We start from the raw sequence: 12,155 nt of genomic DNA on the forward strand, positions 1-12,155 counted from the left end.
AAATAAGGAAAACCAGATTACTGTACTTTAGTTTAACTTGGCTTATTAAGTGTTTAGGATTGTTTTTAAAATCTGATTGTAGTCAATTAGGAGTAATTAATTAATGATTATTATTATTATTATTATTATTATTAATAGTAGTAGCAGAAGTGGAAGTAGAAGTAATAGAAGTAGTAGTGGTAGCGTATGGAGCCCTAAAAATCAACAAATATCACATCTTCAAAAGTTTATTCATTGTTCTGTGAAAGTAAACATACTGTAGTTCCTGGGGAAGAAGCAATAGAAAACCAGAGGATAAATGAGCTATTATGCATTTGGTCATTGGATAAACATCCAGTCTCTAAAGAAACAACATAAAAAATATATATAACTTAGATTTAAGAAAAATTAGGCTATCATTGCCAGTTCCTGTTTTTCTCTTAACAGTCCGTAATAATTTAAAGATGTTGTGAAGTACGAATGCAACAATTGCCTTTTGTCCATCATCATCTTTTGAAAGCAAATATTGTCCAGGGGAATAATTAAACCGAACCTGAAACAAATTACAGTACAAAAACTGGCAAATAAAAAGGTTCAGGCTTAAACGTGATCCATTCTGGATGATGGATGTCTCCTCGCTTGCAACATCTTCCTTTCACCTTGATCCGTAAAGTTCATTGGAGATTCGAAGCATCGCAGAATTCCCTCTTGAATTAAAAAGGGGGATGTACGCGTTCAAATAGTCTTCTGACTCAGAGGTGAGACAGTCTTACCAGCAGCATCAGGAAATAAACTGGAATGTTTCATTTGTCCAAAAAGAAAAAAAAAAAGAAAAAAAAAAGGCATGCACATGTTTGACTGGATTGTGAGTTCTTGAACACCAGTGTCTGTAGAGTTCAGGCTGTGAGAGAACAAACTCCATCACTGAATGTGAGAAGACACGCATGCAGCCTTTACGAAGAAATCCTTTGGCCCGTCTCACCATCGGACTGGTTGGGTTCAACAGGCGTAAGGCCAGAGGACACGGAGGACAAACAAACAAAAAAAAACAAAACAAAAAAACAAAACACATGCTACAGTACCATAGGATATACACGTACACCTTTCTGATATACACACACACACACACACACACACACATACACACCACCTTCGTTTTATACTGCTGTCTTTCATAAAGTGTCCCTGCGTCGGTACTGTTTGCATACTTCACATAAATATGTAAAGAGATTAGTCCCATTCAAGGCAGAACTGCATGATCTTATGAGTAAACAACATCTTTACTATACCAGAGAAATCACAACACAAACACACACACACACACACACACACACAAAGGTTTATACTTTCATTCATTCCCAAACTGAAGTAATACTGAAGTGGTGTTTCTTTTCAGAAAACATAAATGTCTGTTTCTTGCGTCTTGTAAACATCAATTTGAGCCTTAATTCTCACCAGCTGCAGACTTTGTTTAACACGGGCCAAGATTTCTGCTTTTAAGCAGGAACATATGAGAAGACACACATTTATTACAGTATAATACTGATAACAAGGTAAACGTCCCTTTGGGTCGTGACCCTCACCGCCAAACATTCAAACCCTGGACATTTCAGTTGCAGTAACCTTCTGGCTTGTGGGGGAAAAAAAAATGATAAGTAGGGAAATGGACTTGGGACTTTAGGGTGTAGCATGGGTTTAGCCAGTGGTTCAGGTGTTGGACTATTGATCAGAAGGTCCCAGGTTCAAAGTCTTTAAAAAAGGCCTTAAACCATAACTGCTCAGATGTTTAAGGTGATAAAAATGTAAGTCGCTCCGGATGAGAACGTCTGCAGAATGCGGTAAATGACTTAAGATTTTGTCTGTGGAACGTAAAGCGAGGCTTTCCTCTGGATGGGAGTTGAGATTTGTCCGTTTTTTCTCGGAACACGACATGAGACTTGTGTCTCTTGACCTGGAACATGATTCGAGATTTGCACTTAAACTGAAGCTTGTTAAATCTTTATGTCTTTGACTGGGATTTGGGACATGATTTGAGACTTGTGTGCCTCGACGTGGGACCTGATCCTGGATTTGTCTGTTTTTATTCTTCACTATCTTGTCTTTACTTGATCCTTGTCATATTTCTCCACTCTGGTCTTGAGTTGGGCTTTGACACTTTCGCTTGGGATCCATCTTAAGCCTTGTAGGTCAATATGTCTGAACTTTATATGAAACTTGTCCTGGATTACTTGGGATTTGAGACTCGTCTGTCCCTGTTCTGTACTCGACGGGAGGCTTTTCATGTCTTTACTTGCGATTTGATTTAAGACTCGTACGTCTCTGCTTGGGAACTTACTTGGAACATGACTTGTCTGTTTTTACCTGGAATTTAAGATCTAAATTATTCAACTTAAGGCTCATACTGCAGACTTGTGACCTGCCTCGAGTCTGTCCCTGCTCTTACCCTGTCCTGGTGCTACTGTAATATACAGTATCTTTATTAGAGATTGGCTTGAAACTCTTTACATGTGCCTTAACCCTGGAAAAGACTGTCTTTACATGAGAATTAACCTGTTGGCCTGTCCTAAATTAGGACATGACCTTTGTCTTTACACTCGTTGAGATCTGTACTGTATTTCTGTCTTTCCACATCCTTATTTGGGTCAGGACTTGAGATTTGTCTGTCTTCACTTAGGCCTTGACTTTGAAATCGTATGTCATTAAAATGTCCTGATTAAAGACAGATAATCAGGATGTCGTTAGACTTCCATCCTTATTCCGGACTCGTCTTGAGACTTCTCGGTCCTCTCTCCAAACCTAAACTTCAGATGAATCTTTACTCAGGACTTGTATGTCAAGTGTCCAGACTCATTTCCTGCGTGAAGAGTCATGCGTTGTTCCGACCTCGGCTTCTTCACGCTGTAGAGTTTAAGATTTAACACAAAGTAGGTTTTTTCCCCCCTCTTTATTCTTTTGAGGATCTCGACCGTGTCAGTAAGAGGGATGAAGACCGGCACTGGTTGGCGCATGCGATGTGATGGTTGAACAACACGGTGTGTGTCTGCAGGAATCAGGCTCACATTGCATTAAAGCAGCGCTACATTAAACACTTGCTGCTGACAGAACTTTCCGTGGTGTTGGCAGATGATGGATAAATGATCTGCTAAAAAGACAAACCAGTATGATAATTGCGGCCACATGTTATAATTACAGGCTTACGCGTGTGTGCGTGTGTGTGTTCGTGGACATATGTCCTATTGAGTCATATCACAGCAATTTAACACCATGTGTTTTCTCCATCGCTTCTTCGCGATACGCAGACGGGTCTAAGAGCAGTTCGTCTTTTCTTAGAGGCACTTTAGCTGCTTTTGATCCGCATCCTGGAATGTCTGAGAGCCTGGACGTCTCTTAAATATGAAATGGACAAAAAAAAATAATAATCTAAATGTGTCCTGGGTATACCGTGGAAGCGCACAGTGTCGGCAAGCTGAATTGTAGTGCATGCACGGTTTTTGTTGGTTATGTTGGCAAAGTGGGTTAATGTGCTATTATTTACACATAATATTATTATTATTAATATGATTAATAATATTATTATTAGGCACTTATTATTAAATGCTGAGTCTAAATTGTTTTATAGCTGTTGAGCCCTAATAAATCAGAAGACGAATGTCTTTCTTTCACTCGATGTCCAGCCAAGTGAACAGTAGCTCGGTCGTTAGATATAGAGTTACTTCATAAACGTTATTTGCTTTTTATCGAATAACATAGTATGAAAAGTTAAACTCCACATCTTGGCGGGAAAGAAAAAAAGAAAACCGCTTTTGCTCAAGTCGGGCATCGCTAAGCTAGCCAAGTCTGATCTGACGTCACAACGCGAGCAGTGCAATCCTGACCACTGGTCTATCAAACCTACTGACACACTTAGTCCTGGTTTATACCCCATGCGTGAATTTGTGTGTAGAAGTTCACATAATGTTTCATAAACAGCGATGTTAAACATGGCGAGTTTTTAAAAACTTTACACCGCCGTCGTGATTGATCTTAGTTTGAAAAATGCGTTTTTTTTTTTTTTTTTTAAATCTATAAAATACAGAAGGTTGGTGTAAGACAGGCCGCGGGGAAGGTTTAAAGGTTACACAAGTGTGATTTTTCAAAAAAATATATATATATATTTAAGCTAATTCTAGCCGTAATATGAAAACTAGTTGTTGTTAGTCTAGAATAGTATATAAGTATTAAATTTAAGACACAACGCTAGTGGACGCCGGTGTCACATGATATAGCTATACATTATTTGTTGTAGCGACTGCAGGACACGTGCAGCAGCCAATCTTGCATAGACGTAAGAAGCAGAAGCAATTTCAGGCTTTAGAAAGCTCGTAGCATTTCAGTGCGTATTTATAAAAACAAACGCTTGCTTATGATCTGGGTAGAAAATAATAGCTTGCTCCTGTATGAAATTGCTTGACATGTTGATAAAAAGTCTGAGGGTCAGTTAAAATGGTGAGATCAATAACCTGCTGTAGAACGTAAGGCTGGAGTTATGAAAGGAACATGTTGTATCTGTTAATGACAAATCACTGAAAATGGTGTAAACATGACACTGTATGATTATTGTATCATCGTTCTGAACCTTGGGCACCGTATAAATATTGAGAAATAAACAAACAAAGAGAAAACCTGTAGAATCTCTGCAATAACTTCAGGAAGCGCACCCCGGAAGCGAACGTCACGTCGAACATGTGCACTTCTCCTTTTTAAAGATTACACGAAGGCACTTTGGCGAGATACAGAAATAGAAATTTCCAGAGTATAAAAAGGAAAAAAAAAAAAAAAGTCATATCAAAATAAGTTAACAAATGCAAAAGTGTCTCGTTCTGCAATACCGTCATCAACACTTACATTATGAAAAGCGCTTGTGCATCCAAAAAAGGCACAAACCCTCCAAACAACACCGAGGTGCTGCGTTTCAGGGCACTTTAACAACAACTCGAAGTACCAATAAAAAAAGAGTCTACTTCATATTCGTAAAGTACAACAACAATGACGAAAAAAAATATTCAGATTCCAGAAGTAAAGGAAGTCACGTTGTGGTGTTGTTGCTGTGGTCCGGACGCGGATGCTGCTAGTACTTGTGCATGATGGGTACTTTGACAGTCTTGATTTCGGCTATATGAGAGGACTTCTGGATGATGCAGCTGGTGGTTCCTGCAGGAGCTCCGTCTTTAGGCTTGGCCAGGTTGGTCAGGGCCATGGCTGCGTTGATCTCTCGCCAGTACGTCTCATCTTTTCCGCGTCCCTTTTCCTTCGGCGTGACGCTGTTGTATACACATACACACACACATTTATAAGATAGTGAAACACCAGCTATGACAGTACAAGGGTGATAAACAGAGTTTCTGTGTGTCTTAAAAAAATTAAGTAAAGTAAATACCATACTATATCAATGTCTTCTGGTATCTTGACTTGTTTTGTATGTTGCAATGTTTTTGTTTAGTCGTGTATGACTCTTTATGACCTCATGGACCATGGCACCCCAGGCCTTCCTAAATGCTGTCCATGGGCTTTTCTTGGCAGGGATACTGGAGTGTGTTGCCATTTCTTTCTCCAAACGACCATCTACAGGCAATTTGGGAACACCAATTGGCCTAACCTGCATGTCTTTGGACAGAGGGAGGAAACCCGAAGAACCTGGAGGAAACCCACCCAGCACGGGAAGAACATGCAAACTCCATACACACAGATCTGACGCGGAAATCAAACCCGGGACCTTGAGGTGCAAGGTGACAGTGCTAACCACACAGCAACCGTGCCGCCAGGTAGCTACAGTATTAGTGACGCTACTAATCATGAGTTTCCAAACTTATCCTCAAAGAACCCATGTTTAATCAGTTTATCTTGTCTCTTTTGACTATCAGTGGGAATAGGAGTCCACAGCTACACCAGTCCTGTTCCAATATTGTTGAAGACCTCTAATATAACTCTAATATTATTGAGTTAAACCCAAGAGAAAAGATTTCTACTCCCCCTGAACATTTTGTAGGTGTAAGACGCTGGGACGGAAATGGACTTGGACTGGACTTGGACCTACAGGAAATGATTTTACACAAAATGATGGAATCAAAATAGTCTGCAGAGATATCTGCAATACCTCCATTTATGTTTCGGTGCTACGAATTAGCCATCAGACGTCCATAATAAGTCTAAGTCTAGACGTGAGCAATGAAAGTTCTTTGTATTATAAAGCACTTTCATTGCTTATGGGTCCAACAAGTTTTGGACTTCTGATGTCAAATTTGGCAAGTCACCTGATAACAAATCAACACTTCAAGTCAAATCATGGTGTTGTTTAAAAAATAAATCATCCTTCAGGGTGACACTACAAGCTTATTCAGAGGAGCAAGCAGAGATCCACAGCTCAGATGGAGGAAGCTCCTGAACACACCATGTTGCTTTTGTTTTGACTTAAATTCCAGCATCGAAACCAATTCTATATCTTTTGTAAATCTTTTACAGCTGGCATGTAAAAAAAAAAAAACGTTTTTTAGTATAATCAGACTAAACAACCTGATTTTGGCTTACGTTTGTGGAAAACCCAACACTTGTGGGAAACCTATCATCCTCAGATGACGCATGGTGGCGGTAGCATCGTGTGAAATGGAGATCAGTAGGGACTGGGAAACTGGTCAGGGTTGATCCCAAATAATGGTCAGTCTCAAAAGAAAACCTTAGACCCAGGTTAGAGTCCACGGCTGTCCACTAGAGCAATGATCCTAAACACACTGCCGAATCCGTCCACTGCTGCTCATCAGTGGACTCCATCCATTTGATAGGGCTTGTGCGATTTTGGCAAGCAGAACGAACACAACTATGTGCATCCAGATGTTTAGCATTTGTTTTATACTATGGATGCATTCTGTGCCTGCAAATGTTAGACATATTGTATAGATCAAAAGGTAAAAAAAAAAAAAAACAATTAAAGTGCATTTTAGCTTCAGGCTGTAACACTACAAAATGTAGACAAGTTCAAGGAGGGGAGATCGGAACGGAACGTACACGAGCGAGAGCAAACTGACTGAATAGCTTTTAAATGCCTTCCCAAAAAATCAGGTTATATTCATGAATAGGCTTTTATCGTCCTGGGTTACTGGATAGCATCAGCTGATTCAGTAGATTCCAGTCAGCAAGTCCACCAGTGATTTATAAGACAGGTGGACAGTTTGTCTCTAATAAGCTCAGATGATTTCGGCAATGTCTATTTGCCTAAAGTCTGAATTCAGTGCTTACGTTAAATTAATTTTAAAATGCTTGTGTTTTATGATGTTTTGTTAGTCCGGCTTGGAGCTGAACGCTTGCAGTGGAGAGTGCATGTGTGTGTGTGTGTGTGTGTGTGTGTGTGTGTGTGTGTTGCTGTGCAATCAGTACTCACTTGTCACATTTACTTGATCCATGATCCACAGCCTCTGCAAACACAACATCAGAAGTGTTAAGTGCAGTTCAGCTCCGGCTAATGGTGATGAATAGCATAATAAAATTCATTAGAGGATGTGTGTATGTGTGTGTGTGTGTGGGGGGGGGGGAGATAGAGGGAGAAAAAGATAAAAGGTGTCGATGTAAAGAAAGAGAAAAAGAAAAGGCGATTGTTCAAACTTTGATCCATGTGAGACACACCATACGGATCTATCTTATCTGGCCACGCCCACTGAGATTGACCAGAACATTCTTCAATCTGGCGTATATTTAATTTGTACACTGAAAGATTCACACCCGTTCCAAAATAACATCTCACATCCCAAGCCTATAAGGTCTGACAAAAAAAAAAAAGAAAAAAGAAGAAGAAGTTCAGAACGTGTCCTCCGGGGAGACCTCGGCTTCTCATTCATCCCGTCTCTTTTTTACTCTTGGATCGGGACTCTTGCAGCGCACAGCATTCGAACCCTGTCCAGACTCTGGAAGAGCTAAAAGAGCACCTAATCATCCCCAAAGCCTGGCTGGCTCTGCAGCTGATCTCCTTCTTCTACCTCGTTTCTTCCTCCCTCCACAAAAAAAAATAAAAAAGACGGCACATGTGCGGAGTCCGTGTCTGCGCACACATCCGTACCAGGCCAAGTCTGCCTCGGGTCAGTATGAGGCTGATTACTAAATATCCTGTTGTTCCCGGTGCCTTAGAGGTCACGGTTTTACAGCGCCGTAGGAAATGATGATGAAGCCAAGACACCTCTTAAATACCGTCTCTAAATATCTCCACAAAATATCTCGACAAGGCGTGAAATATTCAGTTTCTTTCCATTCTTTCTTCTTCTTTTTTTTTTAACAAGTGAATACTCGCACATTCCTCCGAAATCCTTGTTGAGGTTTCCTGCTGCCTGGATGGAAATCTTTATTTCCCTCTTTCACACTTTTTTATCCATCTTCTCCAGGCTGCTCTGCGTCTTTCAGCAGGTGACTTAGTGACTGATCTCGCGTCCATGTTCCAAGGATTGTTAACAACCATCATCATCAGTCGTTCTGTCTTCAACTCGTTGGAGAATTCGGCAAAATCCGCTTCAACCCCCAGATAATCCAAACCACATTTTATTACTTAAAGAAAAAGAAAAAAAAAAAAAAAGTTTGCAAAATGTTAGAAAAATAAAACTGGTCCGTACTGTGCCCAAAACCGCTGCAAACATCACCATCACTTATGAGCCGTCTCTGAACAAAGACACTGTGTTCTGGTTTGGAGAAGAACCGCACATGACACACGGAGACAGAGACAGAGAGACAGAGAGAAAGAGCGAGAACGAGAGGAAACACACACTGTAAGAGACCGCAGTCTTGCTATACACACTCTCTCCGGCGAGCTCGACTTATCTCCGTTTAAAACCATCATTAAACACCACGTTAGATCATCGTCCGTGAAAAGACCGGAAGATAAATCGAGCTCTCAACTGAAAATAAACACAGGACTCATAATTAGCTCAAATGTCAGAGGATGTATAAACATTTCTTTGGTCTATCGCTTCGACTTTTCATCAGCGTAGAAAGCCTTTTTCATCAAACGCACAACACCGGGTGTTTGAATTACACCAAACTCAGTTACATGTTCAGGATTTGGGCTCTCTCTGAAAATCATCCATCATTCGCTGTTTGAAGGAGAAGAAAAACTCCCGTGGAAGTGGACGAGCGCGGTTATGTTGTGGATAACGGATCTTTATACACAAAAACATGAAAGCGAAGCAGAGATAATAATAATAATAATAATAATAATAAAGAAAACTGCTTAGTGATTCCCTTTATATCTGCCGATGTTCTCTCATCACCGAGTCCAGAGGATTTAATACACCGCCATTAAAATGTGACATTTACTGCGTTTGGCTGATCCTCTTCATGTCGTGTCCGTCCACATTATATTGGGACTAAACAGCTGCGTGTGTCCATGAGAAAACCACTTAGTTAGTGAGATTGATCAGAAATAAAAAGGCTTTAGTTTGCCAGAGCGCATAAAGGGTCAACTTTAGCGTGATGGGGGGGGAAGGTCATGTGACTCATCTGATGAGTCCCGGTCGAGCCGATTCCAGAGCGATGGGTGTGTCAGGGTGAGCGCATGAAGCGATGCTCCCATCATGCCTAGTGTCCACTGGTCACGCCTCTGGAGACAGTGTTATGGTCTGGGGCTGATCAGTCGGACAATCAGTACTAAATTATATTATATGTTTTATATTTTACACATTCTGTGCTAGTTCTATGGCAGAACGCTCATGTAAATAATTACTGATGTACTGTATTGACTAAAGATACACCAGTTGATCAACCAGTGGCTGGAATCGGCTGGTTTTTAGTACATTTACAGTACGCGTAACCGATTGTGTTCCAGAGTGGCACAAGAGAAAAGAAAAGCCTTCACTCTATCATCTGTTTGAATTCTGGTCAACGTGTCCGTACTGTAGCTGTAGCATTTGCACTTTAAATTACACCCCCTAGTGGTGGGCAGCAGCAGCAGCGGCGGCGGTTGGCCTTCGCTCTCCGAGGTTCGTTTTCAGTTGGCGCCAAAAAAAAAAAAATTTAACAGTCGTTTCGGGGAAAAGGTTAAAGTTATTTATATCTGTTTTTAATAAATGTTTTATATTATGAACATATACATGCCGAGCGTCACATGATCACAACTGAGCCAGCGGTTTTTCTCTCACTTGTGCTGCAGGAATTTGCAGGAAATTGCAATCCGTCCATATTTAACATTAGACTTGACTTTATTTCTCCCAAGATTATTCGACTGTAGTTGCACAAAAAATCATTAAATTCCCCAGACTTGTCCCAAAACTAATTTTATCCCCTTAACGTAGAGCAAAGCTAAATGGAATCCTAGCTAGGTGAAAAAAAAAAACTAAGAAAGATAAATAAAAAAATAAAAAACGGTAAAATGTAGCCAGTTTAAGTAGATGTCAGGAGATCTTCTGAGTCTTTACTTTATTATTATTCATTTTAAACACCATAGACCTTTTTAGAGTTCGGTATCCAGAAGAAATGACTGAAATGAAAGGGTCAACTTAAAAATGATATGCTAAATGCCTCGAACCCGGGCCAGATCTCACAAACTTGCAGCTCTTACGCCGTCCAGCCAAGATAAACCCCGTCGGTTCACGGCACCTCAGGGAAACTGGACATCCAAAGCCTGTTCTGGGTCAGAAACAAAATCATTCCCTTCACAGCTCCGCAGGCCATTTACAACCCTGAAAATACTCTCCCTGATCATTTCTTTCATTTATTTCTTTCTTTTTTTAAAATCACACTTTCCAAGCAGCTTTTTGAACGGATGGAATGTTTCTGTATTCACAAAGGAAATGTCATTTTTCAGCTATAAATAACAAAACACAGGAATATTAATTTACTCTGCAGTCCGGCGTATACAAGCGCCGGGGAGAAATAGGACTTTTATTAGGTCGTGACTTATACGGTGAGATAAGATCGTTAGGATTGTGTTCACTGCTCCTGTGCTTGTGTGTCTGTAACGGATACACATTTTTTTTATAAGGTAGTATAACCTGTATTAACCTGAGTGTGTGTTAACTGTGATGCTGCATACTTTAAATATAATATTTTTTTAATTGATTTGCCATTCTGCACTGCGCTGAAAGCAAGACCCTAGACATAGAGCCTGTACTTCTATTTTGATAGATTTTGGATATTTTCGTTGAGTAACACCCACAAATAAAACTTTTATCCTAATTTAAATACATTTGTTGCCAAAAACGTATTTCCTGTTTTAGATATTTAGTTTTAGATAATAATGAGATTATCAGATTGTCCCTGATGAGACAAGCCGAGGGTGTTGGTGATGGTGGCAAGAAAAAAAACCCTAAGATGGAAGTAGGAAGAAACCTTGAGATGACCCGGACTCAACAGGGAACCCATCCTCATCTGGGTGAGAACGGAGAGCAGGGATTATATAACGACATCAAATGGCAATCATGTACAAGATTCTGTAAATAAAGGTACATTTTGCTTTACAAAGTCTTCAAAGGTTTTGTCTGTAGGTGGGTCAGAACTCGTTCTTTGGTATCTTTATGTTTCATACAGTACATTGGAGGATCCGAAACCAGTCTCAGAAAAGATAAAAAATGTCCATCTGTCTGTCTGTTTGTCTGTCCGGCCAGATTATGTCACCGCATCGTGCAAAACTGTCTGGACTGAATGTAAGAAAACGTTCCCGGTCCTTGGGTGTTTGCCTGATCAATATGTCGAGTAGAAGTAAAGTTATGAGCAGTTTTGTGCCGGATTCTAAACTACATGTTTTGACAGTATACCGCGCATGCGCTAAACTGTGGGCGCGTCTTAAATGGACCGCTGGATAGAATTTACTGAATCTCCTGCAGTCCTGAGATCTCCACCTGAAGTTTAATCTGCACCATCAGTGACATCACAATGTGGAGTAAAAGTGATGTTATGAACAGTTATGTGTGGGATTTAATAATCTACTTTATAATAATCTACTAATGCGCTACTGTCTCAATGTAAACAAACACCTGCACCAATAGATATTAATTAGAAAAGATAAAGTGAATGATGTGTACTAACACTGATGTAATAATAATAATAATAATAATAATAATATCACTGATTACATTAAAGATCAGCAAATTATTTTTTTAGATATTAAATCTTTTTTAACTTTTTAAACAAACACAAACAATAGATAACAATTGCTGCTGAAAACTATA

The 12,155-nt window shown here is 39.9% G+C and overlaps 1 protein-coding gene across 1 annotated transcript in view; it reads right to left on the reverse strand.

Annotated features, from left to right (window-relative positions):
* Positions 1 to 246: 246 nt before the first annotated feature.
* Positions 247 to 12,155, reverse strand: part of mkxa (mohawk homeobox a) — a 44,485-nt gene continuing 32,576 nt past the window's right edge. Inside the window, exons 6-7 of the mRNA XM_053510927.1 lie at positions 7,391 to 7,424; positions 247 to 5,279 (exon numbers count right to left, since the gene is read on the reverse strand). Coding sequence (XP_053366902.1) covers positions 5,087 to 5,279; positions 7,391 to 7,424 — 227 coding nt within the window. The 3' untranslated portion in view covers positions 247 to 5,086. The remainder of the gene's footprint in view (positions 5,280 to 7,390; positions 7,425 to 12,155) is intronic.

Source organism: Clarias gariepinus, chromosome 14 (assembly GCF_024256425.1).
Source record: "Clarias gariepinus isolate MV-2021 ecotype Netherlands chromosome 14, CGAR_prim_01v2, whole genome shotgun sequence".
In the NCBI taxonomy this organism is placed as follows: domain Eukaryota; kingdom Metazoa; phylum Chordata; class Actinopteri; order Siluriformes; family Clariidae; genus Clarias; species Clarias gariepinus.